At 38.7% G+C, this 21,874-nt stretch overlaps 1 protein-coding gene across 1 annotated transcript; it reads left to right on the top strand.

Moving 5' to 3' along the window:
• The first annotated feature begins 1,259 nt into the window (after positions 1 to 1,259).
• Positions 1,260 to 11,706, top strand: LOC131886779 (cuticle protein 38-like). The gene is made up of 5 exons (XM_059235181.1): positions 1,260 to 1,420; positions 1,491 to 1,751; positions 6,490 to 6,751; positions 11,138 to 11,199; positions 11,270 to 11,706. The coding sequence occupies exons 1-5, from the start codon at positions 1,406 to 1,408 to the stop codon at positions 11,531 to 11,533; spliced, it is 864 nt and encodes a 287-aa protein (XP_059091164.1). The 5' UTR covers positions 1,260 to 1,405; the 3' UTR covers positions 11,534 to 11,706.
• Positions 11,707 to 21,874: the final 10,168 nt, after the last annotated feature.

Genomic DNA, 21,874 nt, shown 5'->3' with positions numbered 1-21,874 from the left:
TGTAACTTTTCAAGTTTGGTGCTCTTAAAAAACTTTGCTTTTTTACTTGCTGACTCGTGCGGCCACTTTATTCATTTGGCTCGCCTTTTGTTATTTCACTCAATCATCTGCTATTAGCGAATGGAACAATCATTCTATCTGTTTGACCTTAGGTGACACACACATCTTTACTCAACACAACAATTGATTAAGTGGTGAGTACTTGGATCAGAGACTTGATTCTTGCTTGACCAGAGGAGCCAGCCATAATCAATTTTATCCTTTTCCAATAGCTTTTTTTCCTATACGCAATGTCAAAAGAAGTCTCACAATGGTTCCTCATAATCATTGGATGCATCTTGTAAGTGATGATTTTATATGCTGAGCCATGACGCTGAGTATGCGTAAGCTCAGGAAATAACATTTGCGTAGATAACCTTGCTTGGGTTTTTGGGTAAGACAGTTGAACATGAAGTCACCTCATTGTACAGTTTAATAATACAATATTCAAATCAACGTAGCATATCATAGTATTACTCTTGTAATAAAAGTCTGAGAAAGGTCGAAATAAAGGGGTATGCCAAGAATTTTCGTAATCATCTCAAGCAAACTGTCATTCAAAAGTATGAAATCATGGTAAAAGTCCACTCGTTAGACTCCAAACAGATGCAAACCAAGCTAATTTGATAGGCAGTTAAGATGATCAAGGTTTGCAAGTTTTGTTCATCTTGCAAAATGAATGAGGTACAACAACGATGCTCACCTTTGCTATAGTGCAGATGAACAAAAAGAGAGGCTTCCCTGCAGCAATGCCATTGAAAATAAAAATGGTATGATATATCGAGAGAGGCCCATGTTCTTCGAAATGTCAAGAGTGTGTTCAAAGTGGGCTTGGCTGTTCTCAAGGCACTGATACAAATTTGCAAGAGGATAGACACCTAGATTCACCATAACATAATGTTGATAAATTCGGAAGCTTTGGTCAAATTATGGTACCTAGATGGATACGCTAAAGACCTGTTCGTCCTTCGAAAAAATGCATTTGCCATTTCATGATGGAGGCTATTCACTTCCCAATTTAAGACACCCAAAGTGATTGGAGTGTGGTCGAGGAGCTTGAGTAAAATTTTGGCCTGAATGGGATTTTTTCCCATGATTATGGCCGCTTGGCGATACGCATTACAAAGTCCAGAGGCATGCAAGCCTCGTTGAGGATAGAGTGCAATCTGCCAAATAGGTGTAACCCACCACAATTCACACCGTCATGATTTGGACGCAGTGTGCTGTTACTTGGTTCTCCCTCTCCCTCCAATTGTACTGTGCATTGTGTTGATCTCTTCACTCGTCGCACTGTTTTGGGACTTGCTCTCCTATAAAAGCTTTGGCATCTTCGAACTCAGTATCCAGTTCAACTGAAGCAATCAAAATGAAGTGTGCTCTCGTAAGAACAACCATAGTACCTAATAAGTGTCCTCCAAATTTAACCATCTCTCCTCTTGCTTTGATTTCAGCTTGTTGCTCTTTGCTTGGCTTTCTTTTCCGCCGTGAACGCCTCTTACGGCTACGGCTACGGCTACCCCGCTGGTGCGGCTTACCCCGCTGGAGCCAAGGGTCTGGTCACCTATCCCAATGGAGCCACCGTCCCCGTTGAGCCTTATCCCGTTCAAGCTGCCCGTGCCGCTCACTTGAGTGCCAAGGCCGCTACCTATGCCGCTTACGGCGCCCCTGCTTACGGTTATGCTGGACCCGCCGTGGCTTACGGATACGGACATTAAAATGGGACGAACATCTGGGAGAAGAGAAGACTCGTCAAAGAGAGATCAAGTGATCACCTACATTTTTTTTGCTCAAATTTGAAAATCTAAAAGAAAGAAAAACCAACTTAGTGTCATCGGCACGTGTTTGTTCGATTAACCCTCGGAATAAATGATGTTTTTGACCTGAATGCCACTATTTTCATTTGAGAGAGTGTTACCTCATTCCTGGGACCTTAATCCTAATCTTTCGATCTCGAGCTAACCAAGTCCGAGCTTCCTTGTGGTATTTGACTGGGGCACCCATCAGCAATCCTCAGTTCGGTTCTTGATCCGACTCTTCTCTTTGAAATATTGCTTGACTTGGCATTGCCAAGGAGAAAAATTTGACCATGTAGCATTTATCTTAGTGGATTGGGCGGGGATTGATTGTCTCAGTGTTGCAACCTAAACCAGAGAGACCTTTAACTGTTAAAGGTATCCTTGCCTAAACATATCAAAAAAGATACAGAAACAAAAAGATTTTGTTTCAAAAAGGTTTTGTTTAAATGTCTCCCAAATGGACAAGGCCTGGGCAAAGAAGACGGTTTTCTCCTCATAAGTGGTTTCCTTGTTACCAGTAATCTTATAAGCTTAATGAGAACCAAACATGAATTCTCTTTGTTGATTCTATGGGGACGTTTAGGACGCTCTGGCAAGTTCGTTTGCTTGCTGGTACCAGTGTCAATGATGTAAGTTTGAGGCTTCAAACACGTTTTTTAGAAGCTGACCCTTCTTTCACAATGAATATAAGGAATGGTCAGCTGCGTTAAAACTAGTTAGAGACGCCAATTTTGCATCCCTGGCATTGGCAGGCAAGTTTGTTTACTGGTACCAGCGCTTGCCTAAATGTCTGAATGGGGACGTTAAGGAAGCTCTGGCAGGTTCGCTTGTTTGCTGGTACCAGTGTCAATGATGTAAGTTTGAGGCTTCAAACACGTTTTTTAGAAGCTGACCCTTCTTTCACAGTGAATATAAGGAATGGTCAGCTGCGTTAAAACTAGTTAGAAACGCCAATTTTGCATCCCTGGCATTGGCAGGCAAGTTTGTTTACTGGTACCAGTCCTTGCCTAAATGTCCGAATGGGTCTAATGTTTGGTAAAAGAATCGACCATTACCGTTGGACAAACTCTTACCCTGAAATAAAGGAATATCGTGAAATCCAATAACATAATAACGTCAAATTACTTATCAACGAAAGTTATCAGCCAATACCTTATTTTCGACTGAAATCTTTTGATTCGTAGTGTTCCAGGTAATTGTGATCTCTGGCGGTAATGTGAAGCGTTGAAAATGCTTGTAAATTCTTAATAGAAACCTCAAATGCATCCCTTTGCCATGTAAGTGCTTTCTTCTAGCTCCATGTTCTGGCAAGCTACATAAGATGGGTCAATCCAAGTTGTCTAAGCGCTTTATTTTATTGACATTCATGTACCGATACGATATGCCGTTCCATTTGCCAGATAAATCTTGCGGGTTTTGTTGGCGATAGATGCGTTAAAAAAATTAGAACTTCCTGGAACTTTGTGCCCATAGCTGGCACAGCACAATGTGGACTTAAATTCAATGTGCTGTAGATTGCTTAAGCTTTCCCAAGACACGTCAAAAGTATCATTTTTGATTAAATGAAAGGGATTTTGGTCTTAATTTAGATGTTATTACAATTTCCTTCAACCCAGAACGGGAAAGAGAACCAGTATTGTAATATATATCAAATTTGTATAACGAAAATACCGATCCAATGAAAAATAATCTCGCAATAAAGATTTATTACAATTTCAATGGATCAAGAACAAGATGAGGTGAAAGAATAACCATTGCTCAATTACTGTACCTGGGCAAAGTGCAGAGAAGCATCATAAGAGGGCCAGTTCTTTTCACCAACTCTTCTGGGTAGCATTGCCAATCCTGACTCTTGCAAGGTCCATTTGTGTACTGTTGAATCAGTGTGCTTGAAAAAGAAACTAGTAAACTATTGAAACCGGTTACGAGAATAGATGGCAAATGAAATAGACCTATTTTCTTAAAGCCTTTCTCCTATTAAATTCACAGGATGAGCACCATTTACCCCATGCACCATAAAAACTTTACAATTTTAATAAATTTCAAAACTTCACCAAGAACGATGCCAGGGACAAGATGACAAATGCTTTATTAAGTTATTTATTTTACTTTATTGTTTTTTATAAATTTAGAATAAGTGATTCAAATTGTTACGGAACATATTATTCAACATGGCCACCTTGGGCAGCAATGACGGCCTCTATGCGCGGTGAGAAGTTAGCACATACCTTAATGTATCAACACATGCTTCGTTTTGAATGTGAACTAAACGTGGTCTGGGACGTTATCAGAATTTTGGATGATATTGTAGTGGTCTGTGCACCCACAAAAGTTTTTCATCTTTACTGATGGTTTTGGGCATAGTATGTTTCATCAATAGACTTAGACAAAATGTGGGGTTTCACGTCAAGTAGAAATTGCAGAAGTTTGATGGTTCGGGTGTGAGAAAGAGCTGAACCAAGGCATTGGGAAGAAAACCGGTTAGTGCAACCCTCTTGAATTTCTGCTCGACATACAAACAACATTTGTTGTCGGAGTCTACTCATCAGGATTATCAGAATTTTGAGTCTTTCAAATCTTTTGGACATTGTATAATTGTTTATAAGATCTTTCTTTCTCCTGGCTCTTGATTTGGCTCCCAGGTCAGTTCTGACAACCCTTTGGACTGCAGTCTCATGGATATTCATGCCCTGGGTCTTTCCCAGGATGGTCTTCACGGGATTCCTTTTAATGTGGCTTTTCACGATCTGGATCATGGCTTTGGTGCTAACCGATCGCTTTCTTCTTGAACTAGGCTTCCGGTCAATTGTTCTCTGCTTTCTCAAACGGTATTTTACTTTGAAAAATGCCTGCCGACTTTTTCAGAGGTCGTTTCCTATGGATTGGGGTCTTCTGGCGCGATGAAACTCTAGGACTAATTTCAGTTACGCAGGTAACACGAAAAATGCCGAAGTTGGAAAACATGTTAACAACTGAGAACTTAAGAGTACACAGAAAAATTAATCTCTGAGTTGTACTTGATACTCATATCAAAAGTAGAACATTTTGTTAGTGTAGAGTTTTTTTATGACGCATGAGACCTTCACTGGATAATAACAAGAACACAATTTAAGATTATAATGTGATCTCGTTCAAAAATACCCATCTGCTCTTTGCAAACTTATTGATTGCTTTGTGTGCCACTGCATGCATGAATATTTACCTGAAAGGTCAGGACTTTTTTTTTTATTCCTCTTTCCTGTTCCTTCTTTCACTATTTTCTTTTTGATGGTGATTATCCGCCCCTTGATCTCATTTAAACAATCCAAGGGAAATTGAATATTTAGTAGCAGAGATGTATCTCAAATTCCTTATAACCCATTCCTGAAAATGTTTCACGTTTCTCAGTAACATAGCCAACAAATCATACAATAGATATGACTTTCCTTTCCTCTGTTTTCATATTTTCCTTTTCCTACTTTCTCTTTGCCCCTTTATTTTTTCATGTTTTAATTGTAATATAATCTCCAAATTTTGGCATTGTATATTGTACTCTTCAAGTCATGTTACCGTGTTACAACTTGGCCTCTGTTCCATCAATAACTTTACTTTACATTACTTTCTTGCCTAGGTCTCAGTGAAAAAAACCATAGTTTATACTGTATAAAGCTTAATTGACGGATTAGGATTCATAATCTAAATATACCTGAAAATAGATTCAACCAGGCAAAAGCATAAAATCAATGTGGCTTTATTCATAGTCTTAAAGTTTCTTTTCCTGAAACAGTTTGACCCTCTGTTTAAAATAAGCCAATGTTAGGGCATGTTTTAATCCACGGCCTAAAATCCATCTATGAGGCCCAGTTTTAACTTCCAATCTCATTTTATGAGCCTCATCTACGATGGATATGTTACAATTCTTAACATTCAAACCAATCAAAATAAGAAAAACAATTTGAAAATATCTTGACATACATATTGGGCTTTAATACAGGTCGGTACTCAGGTTTGCCGTTACTATGACCAATCTTTTCTAATTGTCATTGTCAAGGAACTAGAAACGAAAAGGCTTTGATTCAAAAACGGAACTCACTTTTTTGTGACACTCTGTAACGAGGAGGGGCAACTTGAATAGCCCAGTATTGTTCGTTTTTCCCTAGAAAGAACCAATGATTGCCAAATTAGAACAATGTAAAGCGTCCAAAGACTGATGGTACTTAAGATACATTGAATCAAAAAGGAACTTTGTGTTTTTCAGCAAGTCAAGTTGTAAACACTTATGCAGCACACCATTAAATATATTTCAAAGACGATGAAAAAAGTTTCAATAAAAAAGGACATTTTTTTCATTTTCACTACTCCTTGACCTAACTCAAGCTATCGAGCGTCAATGTTAAATGGGTGTAACCCACCACAATTCACACCGTCATGATTCGGACGCAGTGTGTTGTTACTTGGTTCTCCCTCTCCCTCCAATTGTGCTGTGCATTGTGTTGATCTCTTCATTCGTCGCACTGTTTTGGGGCTTGCTCTCCTATAAAAGCTTTGGCATCTTCGAACTCAGTATCCAGTTCAACTGAAGCAATCAAAATGAAGTGTGCTCTCGTAAGAACAACCATAGTACCTAATAAGTGTCCTCCAAATTTAACCATCTCTCCTCTTGCTTTAATTTCAGCTTGTTGCTCTTTGCTTGGCTTTCTTTTCCGCCGTGAACGCCTCTTACGGCTACGGCTATGGCTACCCCGCTGGTGCGGCTTACCCCGCTGGAGCCAAGGGTCTGGTCACCTATCCCAATGGAGCCACCGTCCCCGTTGAGCCTTATCCCGTTCAAGCTGCCCGTGCCGCTCACTTGAGTGCCAAGGCCGCTACCTATGCCGCTTATGGCGCCCCTGCTTACGGTTATGCTGGACCCGCCGTGGCTTACGGATACGGACATTAAAATGGGACGAACATCTGGGAGAAGAGAAGACTCGTCAAAGAGAGATCAAGTGATCACCTACATTTTTTTTGCTCAAATTTGAAAATCTAAAAGAAAGAAAAACCAACTTAGTGTCATCGGCACGTGTTTGTTCGATTAACCCTCGGAATAAATGATGTTTTTGACCTGAATGCCATTATTTTCATTTGAGAGAGTGTTACCTCATTCCTGGGACCTTAATCCTAATCTTTCGATCTCGGGCTAACCAAGTCCGAGCTTCCTTGTGGTTAATGATGACAATATGATTCGCTACTTAGGACAACGTACAAAAAGGGTTGAGGACTGAATCTGTTCCTAAGGATTCCAAGTAATGATGGTCTTGATAGTGCAGATAGAACATTCCTGACATGGGACACCCATCAGCAATCCTCAGTTCGGTTCTTGATCCCACTCGTCTCATTGAAATAATTTCTATCTTGGCATTGTCAATCAAAAAAATTAAGAATTACATACTCCTTAGTTCAAAGGGGCTTTTTATATTCGTATTAAAATGATATTTGGTGTTGAATTAAAAGATCGAATTATGGACCAAGTTTGGTCTTATAGAATGCAATTTATAGAAAACCCTTTGCTTTTAGTACGCAAGGGAAATGGGAAAAATAACCTACTCTGAAAACAAAAAGGCAAAGGTGTGCGATAATTCACGACAAGATGAAATCTTGTTAACGGTTACAGGGCTGCTTCTTTTACTTTGGCATAAGTGAGTCATAAACTTGCATTTCTAGTTTTGCTTGCTAAAGCGTCAACTTTGAAATCATCAATTCCTAAATCAGTGCTCTCATTTGCATGGTATTACCAGCTCAAATACAATTAAATATGCAATAAATATGCCATTGACATTGTGGAAAACCGTGTGTTATTTATTCGGACAACGCTAGTTACTCCAAGGCGCCAGACAGCCATTTTTTGATGAAAATCACATTTTGAAGAAATCACAGGACACAGATACCATGGGGAATCGACCATTGAATGGCGGTTCAGTACCCCAGAAGCTCCGTGGACGAATGGTGTAACGGAGAGGATGATCGGTATTTTCAAACGCCAATTGCGAATTGCTTTGCAAAAAGAGCTTTTGCCATTAAAAGCCTTGCCAAGACTGTTGGTAGAATTGAAATGCATTATTAATTACCGAACACTAGGAACGACTAACCAGGATTGCGCGGAATGGACAATAATTACTCCAAAACTTTTGATCTACGGCCCTCCAATGAATGAATTTGTGCCACAGGTTGAGCAAAATGTGGAACAATCAAATTACGCTGATATTTGTAAGACAAATTGCGCGCTTGGAACTACATTGTCATGACGCAAAAAAAGTCGAATCTGAATCCCCGCAACGGATAGGACATGCTGGAAGCCTGGATCAGATGCAGACGGACTCAACTTCGGAGGGCCCGCCGGGGAGGTGCTCCAACCTCCTGATCGAAGCCGACCCTGCCTTGATGGAATGAAGGAGGAGGAGGAGATGGATCCAGGGAACACAAAGATCGTGATTGTGGAACCTGTTTCTCAAGTTGAAATTAATAAGGAACATGGACAGGATGCGAAAGTTCCGTCAAATAGAAGCTTGAGAAAAAAGAGACGCCGGAAAGGTTACTACAGAGAATTAGCAGGAGGCTTGAATTCCACATAATGACAGCATCAAAAAATGCAAGCAAAAAAGCCCAAGGAATTGGGGTTCGCATAAACAGTCCATTTTATTCGATTTTATCTTTTTTTCCGAATCACGAAAGAGCTATGCAAGGGGGCTGGGAGCCTTGCAACCTCAATGACGATAACCCGGGCAATTATCCTTCCAAGGAAGGGAGATTACCTTTTCCACTCTGGTTCCCAGGAGGAAGAACCCTCAAGTAAAATTGGTTGGTCAAGTACGTTGTAAGATCAACCCTCTAGAGACACCTAGTTCGCCCATAGTTATAGGAGGGAATGACTTCCCCACTCATCCCGTGATCCCGTGATCCCACTAGGAAACCATGTAGAAATATGGCTGTGAGGGCAACGGATAGACACTAGACGTCAGATTGCTGTAAAAGTCGGGGGTGAGTGTCTTGGACCATCCCAGACATTGGTATGGTTAAAAAGGAAACGTTTCTCACGTTTTCTTGGGGGGAGTGTCGCAATCTTGATGTCTGGTCCTATTGGAGGACGGAGTCGGAACCCGGGAAGAAGTCTGAACAACCAGTCCAATGTCGACCGGTTGCATTATGAATATTCCATCTCGTGTCAGCTGCAATACAATTTCCTTTTCCGATGGCAATCGATTAAGATTATCCAACACAACAACACGCTGTAAGTTCTTTCCTGATATTAAGGTTTGCACGCTTTATAAGTAGTACATCTGTTAGGTCTACCATCTCTTAGCTAGTAAACGGAAATCACTACACTTTCGTATTGAGCTGATGGGTCTTGCGTTGTTTAGTATTGCCAAACTTTTGATAAGTCTGGATGCAAAGTTATAGCATCTAAGTTTTGGGGAGGCTTAAACATGCGATATTTCTTTAAATTTAGAAGTTTCCAGAAAAAAAACATTAAAGAAGGAATTCAGCTTTTTCTAAAATTTATTTGTTTTTCAAACAAGCCCAGGTCATTTGCTATTCAAATTACAATAATTAAGTTACTTCCAATAAAATGTAGTTGTCACACTGTTCTCTTTAGTCACTGATAACTTAAGCTAAAGCACTTCAAAATAGAGCATAATACAATGTTGAATGCTTTACACCATTCAGTACAAAGGAACTTGTTTCATAAAAAATCTGAAAGGTCACACGAGTTTAGATCTGCAATGACACATTCTAGAGATTTGATTTTCTGAAGAATAGGATTCAGAATGGACCTAGAGAGCAACAAAAATGCTAATATCAATGTAAAATGTCTCTATTCATGAATCAACCGTATTGCTTATCATAAAGGAAAAATAAGTGCACATAGTATCCCTGAAGTGTATATCCAATGGTGCTTGTCATGACAGTACTTTTCTTAAACAAAACATTAATTCAAGAAATGTGTTTGGGAACTTTTTAGTTCTTCTGACCATTTCCTTTGCAAAGAGGAGCCACCTGTAAAAACTCGCGCGTCTCTAGCTGGACCTAGTGCTAAACAAAAGTGTCATTTTAATCTAAAACGTCCGCCTTTTATGATATTCATAATCATATAAAGCTTAAACGTTAGAATCTTTACAATAACAGCACTTGTAACTCAATATGAAATAATTGACCCACTTGGCCTATTATTTGGTGGAGGCTAGCAAGAAAAGCAATGAAACCCTCTCCGGAGTGTATTATGTAAAGCACTCTTTGGGTATTGTAGGACGCCAATTAGGGTTGGAAGATGAGGATTGGTTTCTGTTTGAATGCTAACAATCTACGATTGATCAGAAAATGTGTTAAAGAACTTGTCCAAGTCTGTCTTAAACCCGCTTAAAACCGACTCTGTCTGAAATTATTTGTTTATAAAGCACGTACAGTTATGTCACTTCGAGGCAAATTTCAGTTTATGGTCTGGTTGTCTTATAAATCTCGTTTATGTTAATGTTCAAAGAAGGTGAAATTCAGATCTTGAAATCTCGATATATTAATTTATTAATTGTGCTTCCTTAGGTGCCTGGGAAAATCCAAAACATGTTTGTTAACATCGGAAATTATCTCTCCTCTCAAACTCAAAGACCCTATTTATCTTGCATTTTTCATTATTTGACTGCAATTTTGTTGAACCAAAATGGAAAATTCAATACTTTGGTTTGAAATAGGAGCTCAATTTCGGAAGATGTGAAGTGGTGTTTTTTGATTAAGCATGTCAAATATCGTGAAAACAACAATGAAAGATACCCTCAATTGTTACCTAACAGACAAAGAACAGCCAATTCAAGGAAGAAAAATGAAACCAGTAACGAGCATTTTTGACTCTTGAGCCGGGGCAATTATTTCATTTTGAAACGCTACGAAAATTCAGTTCCTTTATCGACAACGGAGTGATTGATTGTGATGTCGTAACTAGAGCTGAATTTTTCGATGATCAGTTTATCCCACTCGTCTCACCAGTGAGACCACTGCCACGGTGGTTCAAAAGCCTTTTTGAAGGCTAACAGAAATATCTGAGCAAATATTGGTAACATCCTACAAAAACGAACTTTCAAGAAACAAACAGGTTATACTTTCGTCATCCAGAGATTCCGATATTGCACGTGTGTGCAAACATAGAAACGGGGTACTTTAAGCAAGGAGTGCAACGTCAACTGCCAAAAAGGTATAACTCACCACAACTCACATCATCATGATTCGCATGGGCAGGTTTCAGCACACCCTCTCAGTACCATTGTGTTGAAGGCTTGCCCTCCAACGTATAAAAGCTTTGGCATCTTCGAACTCAGTATCCAGTTCAACTGAAACAATCAAAATGAAGTGTGCTCTCATAAGAACAACCATAGTACTTAATAAGTGTCCTCCAAATTTAACCATCTCTCCTCTTGCTTTGATTTCAGCTTGTTGCTCTTTGCTTGGCTTTCTTTTCCGCCGTGAACGCCTCTTACGGCTACGGCTACGGCTACCCCGCTGGTGCGGCTTACCCCGCTGGAGCCAAGGGTCTGGTCACCTATCCCAATGGAGCCACCGTCCCCGTTGAGCCTTATCCCGTTCAAGCTGCCCGCGCCGCTCACTTGAGTGCCAAGGCCGCTACCTATGCCGCTTATGGCGCCCCTGCTTACGGTTATGCTGGACCCGCCGTGGCTTACGGATACGGACATTAAAATGGGACGAACATCTGGGAGAAGAGAAGACTCGTCAAAGAGAGATCAAGTGATCACCTACATTTTTTTTTTTGCTCAAATTTGAAAATCTAAAAGAAAGAAAACTCAACTTAGTGTCATCGGCACGTGTTTGTTCGTTCAACCCTCGGAATAAATGATGTTTTTGACCTGAATGCCATCATTTTCATTTGAGAGAGTGTTACCTCATTCCTTAGATCTTAATCCTAATCTAAGATCAAACTCATTGATAATTCGAAAGTGCACAAGGGTTACTCTAATTTTTGTTGGTGGAAGTTTGTAGATGTTCAAATGAAAAATCGAATCGTTGGCAACTAATCAATTAGGTTCTCTACATATTTTACTTTTAGGGCTGGTGCTAGGTTCTCCGTAGCATCAAATTTTTCATTCGCATCCGTTTTTCCATTCGCCTCACCCAGGTTCGATCCCGAGCTAGCCAAGACTAAACACTCTTGGGGAATGTAAAACAATTTTGCTTTAAAAATCTTTATTGCAACAATCCTTGCTTCATCAAATTCTATAAGTGCATCAGGCCAATATTACTGTTTTGCATCTGGTGAGCCCTTTCTGAGCATTGCCATTGGAGGGGAGGAGGGTAGATTCCTATTTGTGTATTGCCATTTTAGTTTGTTGCTTTGGAACAGCGTGGGGGAAGCCTGTAGTTATTCCTTAACGCGAGATGACAACTAACGACCGCCTTTATAATGCATGTATGTAGAATATTCTTACTTGAGTTGTAAATCATCAGATGGCAGTGCGAGCACGACAATAATCATCTAACACCGCAAAAAGCAGAAGAAAACAAAGTCGGATTTCCGTGACGACAAATAAGGCCCATCTTCCATTTTAAGGTAGTGATGGGTTTCGATCCGGAAAATCAGCTATTTAGTTTGAAGGATCTCTACTAGGACTCCTAATTTGAACGAAAAAGGGCAAGGAAATGAAGACCCAAGATCAGTAACGAGTTTTAAAGCAGCCCTGGTTCCGAGATCTAAAACGACAGGGTCACATTCTGCCACTCATTTAAGGAGTTTTGATTTCGATTTTGTACTCTCTTTAGCTTGTGATGGGAGCCCTAACCGAGGTCGTTAAGGCTAACAAGCTGACTTTCCGGATCGAAACACGTCAATACTTTAAGGCAAAGACGTCAGGAAACGTATGGATGATGTTAGCATAGTTTCATGCAATAAAAAGTATACCTTGTTCGATTCTTGATCCCGACTCATCTTATTGAAATAATCCCTAACTTGACACTGCCAATCGCAAAAATTGGACCGTGTAATGCTCGGCTCTGTTGATCGGGCGGGGATAAATTATATTAGCCCACCACTTCAAATATAGATCAAAGTTACCGAAAATAAAAGATTGATCACATTAAATTCGTGATAAGAGGTTCTGTTTAAACGTCCCCTCAATCTACATAGTCAAAGCAAAGAAGACAGTTTCCAACACTAATTCTCTTTGTCGCTATCTTTTGAGTAACGCTTGCAAAAATCGACTTTCACTGTTGGACAAACTGTGACCCCAGGAGTAAAATATATTTTGAAAATCAATGAAAAGTCATGTAATTTTGATATCTCTCGTGAAAATATGAGGCGTTGAAAATGCTTCTAAATTCTTAATAGGAAGCCCAAGTGCAACCCTTTGCCATGTAAGTGCTTTCTAGAATTTCTGGATTTTTTTATTTCAACCCTTAGCTGGTTAAAGCAGAGCACAATGTCGAAAAAATTATTGTAGCTTGGAATTTACTGAATTGAAGTGAAGGAGCCGATGTAACCGAGCGGGTATCGGAATTTAATCTATCCATAAGGTTGATCCATAGGCTTTGATCCAGTAGTATCCTTAAAGTCAGACTTCGACAACTTTTTGATCAAAATACCTGATCAACCCTACATTCAAAGCTAGCCAGATCTGCCAACTCTAATTTGTTGGCGGATCAAATATTATATGCATGTAAAACTAGGTAAGATTAATATCTTTTTCCGTCTTGAATTGCTGGGGATTCCATTCCCAGTAGCAGTAAGGAAGCCCGCAAAAAAGATAGAAACCACGATCAATAATAGTGGTATTGCCCCTTTTCTGGGGTGTTCAGTCCAAACTTTGCTTTCATTTTACGGATTTATTTAAAAAAGAAGACACCTTCATATGATTTAGATTTAGCTTCATTTCAGGCATTAAGAATTATTTACTGGTTAGTTCAACAAATTGGCTTTTCCATTATGTACTGAAATGAGTTAGTTGGTGTTCAACCAAAGGATCGAACGTATGAATAAATTACTTTCCCGATAATGGACCCAAGCTTTTTCAATGTTGAACAGTCGTTAACATTTTCAAGTCTTCGCAAATTGAATTACAAAATAGTTCAAATATGTTTAGATTGATATTTGCTGTAAAAATAAAAAAATAGTTTATGCTCTTAATGATGTCAGATATTTCCTCATTTATAAAGTGTATTTAATCTTAAGAAACCATCAAACCATGAAAGATATAGAAAGGGTAAAGGAGGAGCACTAATGTGGTACATGCGAGTGGTGGCGGTATTGGTATTGCGTGAGGGAAAGAATGAAATAATTTGGATGCTATACGAGGTGCGTCCATCCTAAAATCGGAACATCGAAATAACTCAAAAATGGGGATGCGGGTGTGGAAACTTATTTATAATCACCCTCCTTATCAATATATTTATTAATCCGCTTCATCCATGACACATATGTGGGTTTAAAGTCATCTTCTGATAAAAGTTTCCTTACTTACGCATTCTAGACATGGCTTTCTGCATCCCCAGTGATATTCTTCCAAGCAATGGGTGTTTTGATCTTTGGGAGCAGAAAGAAGTGGCATGGGGGCCAAGTCTGGGCTATAGGGTGGATGTGGGATGTCCCAATTTGCTGACTTGAAAGATGCAACCGGATCAACAAGGCCTACGTATTCGCTACGAATATTAGAGGGAAGCAAGTTCAACAATGAAGGTGCCCAGGAAAGAAGAGATGTGGACTTCATTGTTCGAACTAGCCTGGATTCTTGAGGGCTTGAAGGTGCTCTCAAAACGCACAATAAGCCTCTAGGATCACTACAATTGACCCTAAATCCTGGGTTGGAACAAAGCTCATGGATGCTTTTGAAAACGTACAGCATCAGATGCCTTTCGTACCTTCTCTGAACACTGAAGAGTCCTAATTGACCCAAAATTCTGGGTTGGGACAGAGCTCATGAATGATTTTCAAGACTCATAGTATCAGATACCTCTCGTACCTTCTCTGAACGCTGTACAGTTCCAAATTTTTTAGTCTCTCCCAATACTAGAGCTTTCTCATTCCTGTGATGTTCCTAGTTTCTTTTGCTCATCCATGGAGGATACTTTATAATTGCAAAAAAAATCGACGAATTATAACCTTTCATTTTAATACTAATGGGGATTACATTTTCTGTGGCGGTTAGAAAAGATCGTGAAAAACCAAGCCAAAAAAATCACTAAGAATTGATTCGTTAACCAAATTTGTGGAACCGGTATGATTACTAGACGTCGAAAAAAATTTCACCCTGAAAAACGAGAGCTTCGAATTTCTGCGCCATTTTTGGCCGAAAAATATTTTTTCTTCCCAAAATAACTTTTCCCAGGCATGAGAGAGCTCTCGCATTGCAAGAGGCTAGAAAGGTTGGGAATGTACACTACTCAAAGAGGGTAAAAAAAAGGTATCCAAAGTAATTAATTTTCAAAAGCATTCATGAACTTTGTCTCAGCCCAGGTTTTAGGATCAATTGTAGTGACTCTATAGGGGCTCGGCAACTTCGAAAATTCACCATTTTTGAAGGGTGACTAATTTTGCTTTTGGCCAATTCTTTAGCGAAGTCATGTTAGGTGAAACATTCTTTTTTGTATTAATCTTAGCCACTCAATTTTGTTTGATAAATGATCATTAAATGAAAGAAGCGACAATCTCTTTTGAAATGTAGCATGGGGGCAATTTGGAGTTTTTTTCCTTTGGGCAATCATCAAGTTTACAGTACATGGGGGATTTGTCGACATTAGCTTGAATGTTATATACTGGTCTGAAGGTTTTTTTTTCTTTCTAGCCCAGAGTATGATGCAAAAAGGATTCTAATTGTGATTGATTTTGAAATGGCTACAAAAATGTCGTTTTGTAGTAACATTTTTGGACAAAATTATTGACTGAAACATCTGAAACTTAGACCTTGAAAATGACGATTTCCGTTCAGTTTGAATTTCTCGCCTCTATCGCTTTTCCCTGACAGGGATTGCTTACTCCTTTGACTTTGCTTACCCGCACTTTCAACCAATGACAGACCCTGTTTACATTTTGCTTGCATTTTCTGACGTGAGGCCGCTTGCAGGGTGTAAAGAAATTAAGGGCCTCCATGGCTGTTTTTCACAATATTTCTCCTTGCTCAAAGATTTCTTTGACATTAAACCACAAGCATTCCTTAAGAGACTATGTTTAGTACATAGTAGCATATTACAAATGGTCTAACGACATCCTAGCGGCGATGAGTAACCCTCTGAGCGATTGCCGTCAAAACAATGTCTGAAAATTCAAGTGAGCGCAGTCTTAAGGCCAGAACCAAAGCTAGGGGCATCCTGAAGGCCGGCAAAGACCAATGAACGAGCGAGCATCTTCAAGCCCTCGAGAATCTTGGCTAGTCGAAGAATGACGTCCTTCATCTAGTAATGAAGTTTCAAGAATACGATTCACAAACGTCAAAAAAGTAAGAGTAACAAATGAGTGCTACTTTTACTTGTTGAGCAAGTGAATTGCTCAAACTGAGGGCCAATGTTGGTGAGAAAATGTTGGATTTTACATGTAAATTCTAATATGTGGTAATACGTGGTCTCCATCACCGTCCAAGGCCAACGTCATCTTGCTTCACCAAAGCATAATAGGTTCATGACGATAAAAACTGCACGAAATATTTGAATCAAAGGTGGTCACAAGTCATTTCTTATCTCTTGACGTAAAACCCGTGACGATGGCCCGTGATCCCTGTGTGGGTCGGCCCCGTGACCCCGGATGCCTCTCCCCCCCTGTGTGAGGGAGATGTGTTAGATGTGATATCCCGGTGTTGGGCGTGTTGCTCATGCTCATGTGAATCCATTCTAGTCATGTATATAAAGCAATGCTAGTAAGAAATACAATGAGTCACAAACCACCATTGGGGATGACAACACACTAAGGAGAGGATTCTTGCCTTGTTAACGCTGCCCCTTAGACCGCTCGGCTACACTAGCTCCTTCAAATGAATTTAGAGAACAAAATGTACCTGAAAGCAAAAATATGCTTACTTTGGGTTTGAGGGCCATTCCCAGAGTGAGAACCATAGTTTAGTTTCATAAAAAGTTCACCAAATTACTTGAAAGTTGGTAAAGATGTTCCTAAAACATTTTTCTTTAAACATTATTATTAGCAAAACATCATGGACAGACTACATAGAGCAAATTCTTGCTTTGTCAAGAACACTTCATTTAGCATTTCTCAGTTGCTGTACTTAGTCACATATTTTGTAAAATAAATATGCCTTTAACGGACATTTTAAAATATCAGCACTTATAGTTTAAGTCTATGTTGGCGGGAAAGGTTTTGTGATAACAAAAATGTCGCATTTTTTTGCTCTACTGTCCTTGGAATATTCAACCCTGGGGTTATTGATCAACGAGAGTAATGGAGTCTTAGAAGAAAACATGACTGAGCAATTGGTGTTTTTTTCCTAAAACAGCCTCGCCTTAGATAAAATGCGCTACCAAAATGTGTTCTTCCCATTATGCGTGCTCCTTAAAACTCAGTTGAACCGTAGAAGTAGATAGAGGGAAAATGCTGGAGTGAGACAGTTGTATAAGTTATCTTCGTGCACAACTAACCTACCAGTTCAAGCTCCTCAAACAAAAATCTTTCAGGGAGAACAAGAAATATCCAAATGTTGGTAATCCTTGACTAGGTTGTACCATACCATAATTAAATTTGTGCAAATATTTAGTTAGAAAGAGTTTAATTGTCAATTAAACCTTTGAAAAGGCCATAAACATTTTAGACAACAAATTTTGCCTCAAAAACGTTCTTGAACAAGGGTGGTGATAAAAACAAAAAAATGCAATTCTGACTCCAGGGCCAGCCGAAGAGGGGCAATTTTTAGGAGCAGTATCATTTCATAGTAAGATAGCGGACAGAAGAAATACCTTAATCATATTTAGTTCATCACAGTGGCATAAGTTTCGAAGATCTCGGTTATTTTAGACTTTTGCAGGGAAACCCTAGACAATCCTAAAGGTTTGCCGAATTCTAGAAAAAATACTCAGAAACCATAAAACTCCTAGATCAGGCAGGAAACAAAGTTCGATTTTGCCAAAAAGTTCTCAGATCTGAGGTTATTCCCTTGGTCATGTCACCTCGACCATTAAACTGAGCGTTAGTAAGCAAAAAAATAATGTTAATAAAAATAGAAAAAATATGTCTGAGAATGACTTGAAATATTTTCGTTTTAGCTAGTACGTAGAAAGACATCTTTGATATTGTTAATATTCTAACTAGATCATCAAATCTTTTTATTTGTCAATATTTGATTGACCTTTTGCTGAGGAAATGAAAATGGAAGGGGCAAGGTAAAAATGTAGAAAGCTTAAAGGTGAATGGCAAGAAAATGTAAAAGTAAGAGGTAGTATTGCCTTGTTGTCAACTTCAGCAATTTTGATGTTGGATTAGAAAGTCACCCTCTAGTCCTTTTTATTCTCCTCTCCCTTCTCTTGCTGCGGACAAACAGATGGAGTAACACAAGAATACGCTCTAAGGTGCCTGATTTTCTGCTGAAAGTCAGACAACTTATTGCTGATCTTTTCAAGCACCATAAATACATCACTAACGCATTTGAGAGACTTTTCGATTCCTATAAGGGAAAAATTATAAATACTTTTGACATCCAAATAAGGATAAACAGAGAACTGTATATTGTATACTTGTAGCATACGAACGACTTTTCACCACCATCTTTTCCATTAAATTGTGCCTAAAAGTTAAAAGTAAGTTTAGCAAAAGTGATGATTTTGACGTCAGTCGCCAAAGCCTTGTGAAAGTGTGTTTTTTCTCGAACTATTTTGTTTGAAATGATGGTTGCAAACGTGTTGACGCGAACATATGGTGTACAACTGCCGATCTAATTCTTATTTACGTATCATAATTTTTCAGAAATTTACCCATAGAGGATTTGAAACGTCTCCCAGTCGATTTGGTGACTTATTCATTGTGTCCTAGTACTTGGACAATACATTGTTCATGCAATAATCTCTGATAAGGTTTGGAATCTTTGAGCGTATTCTCTTTTTTTTACGTTTGTTTGTCCGCACCTGGGCAAAGCAGAGGGCGCTTCATCCGCTCAATGAAAAGAACTGTTTTCAAAAAACACACACTTTTGCAAGAGCTAAATGAATACAGGAAGACAAACCTGGATTGATAATGATAATAATCTTTATTGAGACTCTTGGTCTTGTCAATGGGTACGATCTATAAATGTGGCTGCATAATCATAACTATTCTTGTTTTCATTTTTCATACCAAACTTGTTCCATTTTTTTCCCGACTTCCTTACCGCTAACGGGATTGGAATCCCAGCAGTTCAAGACGAGAAGATTATTCATTTTACTTGACTTTTATTTGTATATATTATTTGATTGACCAACGAATTGCAGTTGTCTGATCTGGCTGATCCTTGAATATAAGGTTGATCAGGAACTTTAGTCAAAATGATGTGGAAAGTTGTAATCTGGAAGTTTCTGTTGGAAGATCGCTAGCCTTGGAATATTTTTCCATAAGGATACGTTTCTTGATAATCTTAGCTCTTTCATAAAGACTTTTCTCATGAATTCAAGTACGTTGAGAGTCCTCAAATAATATAATTCAAACAGATAATTCATTTAAGAAAGTTGCTCAATGTGCGACATTCATTTAGCATCATTCAATGTTTGCTTGAAAACTGACAAAGTTTGTAAAAAACTTTGCAACGAGTATCATCTCTTTTGTCATTGATCAGCATTTCGTATTTACCGTAGATCACTTGTTCTTTTTTTCCCCTTCTCATACTTTTATCATTTTTGCTGCAAATTCTGAAAATACAGCCATCGAGTGGTTCCTACAGTACTTTTGTACAAAGTCGAGTTTTGCCTTCACTGATGCTACTGGCTTCGTGGACTAAGTCGTGGCCACGGTCTTTTAATGATTTGCTAGAACAACAGTCTTCCCGCCAAAGTCGGTCGGCCCACTGAAATCGGATTAGCAACCCTGAGTCCCTTTTCAAAAGAAATGAATAAAATGAGAAACTTACGAAGAAAGCGGCAAAATGAGGCAAGTCGCCATGGTAAAGTTTGGATATTTAATTGTAAAATTGTTCTTTCAAAAATTATATGATTAAAAGCTTAGGCAAAGATTGGTGAAAGATTCAACTTTTACTCAGTAATATATAACTTTAACTGCCTTTGGCGAGTTCCATATATTAGATTTTACGCCCAGTTCTGATCAAATTCATGTATCTAGTAGGATGATCTTTTAATCGAATTGAGTGTCCATTTTGAATAAAGTAAGCGGCTCAAATGGTCCTACATTGTCTCTTCCTTTGTGAGTCCATTTTTCACGTTGTCCTTGGCTTGGTATATCTGAAGATGCCAAAGATTTACACTTTGGGATTGTTATTCAATCGAGGGTCTCACTCTTGAAGGTACCTGTTATCTTCCAAAAACCATGCCATAAAAAATATAGTTTTGATTCTCAATGACAAAATTGACATGCTCTTAAAACCGATCTTAGGAAGTCTTTTAGGCTTCAAGAAACAAATGTTTCTGACCCATCTCTTTGAGACCGTATTTCTTTTTCCCGTCAAGAGACAAGAAATAACCTGTGAGCAGCTTTGACAGCAAAGGTTTCGTCCGGTTTCTATTTTCAGGACCTTAATATGCTTGGATGGTGATTGAAGCCAATGTCGCAGGACTACCTCTTGGAAGAATGTCTTTTTAAGAAAGAGCATGTTAATCTCAGTCGAAATTCGGTCGTAATCATGGTCGGAACCCAAAGTTTCTTCTTCGTGTTTGCTCTTTTACTCCATATTGGAGAATCTTTTCGAGTGTCGGAAAATGGAAGTAGTATTTTGTAAGTATCGAATTTATTTATGGTGTTCGTTTAAGCAAGGATTAGCATAAACAAGGGGATATACATAATTTGAACGTCTAACAAAGAACAGAAATGAAGAAGTCAATTCAATTAAAAAGACTCATCAAAGCTCAATGGAAATTTGTTGCAAGTAACATTTACCTTAATCATGAATCGTTTGTTGGAGCCAAGGTCATTTAAGTAAAGCCACAACCAAATTTCTAGATGCCCAGAAAACAAGTTCCCGTTGTCCGCTTTCAAGTTTTTTCCCCAAATGTTCTTTTCTCTTCCTTGAATCAGTCTTAGACTGCTATTTCATTTTCTAATCTAATGACACTGTCCACGTGGGGGCTATTGTGCAACATGTAAGTTGCAATTGTTTATTGTTTGGGACGACTTTATAAATCGCCAGGGTACATAATAAGTACTGTCAAAAAAAGAAAACATCTATATGATCATGAGTAGTGAGTAAAATGGAGAACGATAGATTATTATCCCAGTGAAGAGTGAATAACATTGATGAGTTTTTCAGAAATTCCTGGCCCTATTATTATGTTATATATTAACATTGTGTGTTAAATCCGATTCTATCATATGTTTTAATCTGTTAAATCATAATCAAGTTTGCTATTTTGTACAGTCATTTGCCATTTTGACAATTACTGAAAAACTTGCCAGTTTTGGACAAGCGTAACAAAAAAAGAAAGTTTGTTTATGCAACAAAACAATCACCTTTAAAGAAGTCAACTTTTTGGTAAACTTGTCCACCACTGGGCCTTTGCCACATATAAAAAATAACTTTTGCCTTTGGAGGTGGCATCAACGCCTATCAATTCTTTTGATTTCATCTTAAGTAATAGCTCAATTGTCTTTGAGTTGGTTAGTACTAGGTATCTAAAAAGAAGATTTGAGAAGTCATAGCTTTGTTGAAAAACAAGGGTTTTGGGGATTTTTTTTTAGCTCTGAAAATGAGAACATGTTGGCATACCATTGCGCGAATTCATTCAAATATTTGATGCTCCCCTAATGTTCCACTGGTATTATGAGTAGGGAGGGGCATATTGTGCAAAAATATTTTTTGTCACCAAAAAAGCCCACTATTTTTACTCAATTTACTTTATTTGCACCTTTTCACTTTTTATTTTGCACTTTTTGGCATATTTGGCATAAATACGGTAGTTTG

This window comes from Tigriopus californicus, chromosome 9 (genome assembly GCF_007210705.1).
Source record: "Tigriopus californicus strain San Diego chromosome 9, Tcal_SD_v2.1, whole genome shotgun sequence".
Classification (NCBI taxonomy): domain Eukaryota; kingdom Metazoa; phylum Arthropoda; class Copepoda; order Harpacticoida; family Harpacticidae; genus Tigriopus; species Tigriopus californicus.
Note: the sequence above shows the minus strand (reverse complement) of the source record. Positions and strands in the feature narration are given on the sequence as shown.

What these genes read in the sequence shown, in the direction of transcription:
- LOC131886779 (XM_059235181.1), top strand. An exon ending in GGCTTACGGATACGGACATT is followed by an intron (nt 6,752 to 11,137) that starts AAAATGGGACGA and finishes AACGTATAAAAG; the next exon opens with CTTTGGCATCTTCGAACTCA. An exon ending in TCAAAATGAAGTGTGCTCTC is followed by an intron (nt 11,200 to 11,269) that starts ATAAGAACAACC and finishes CTTTGATTTCAG; the next exon opens with CTTGTTGCTCTTTGCTTGGC.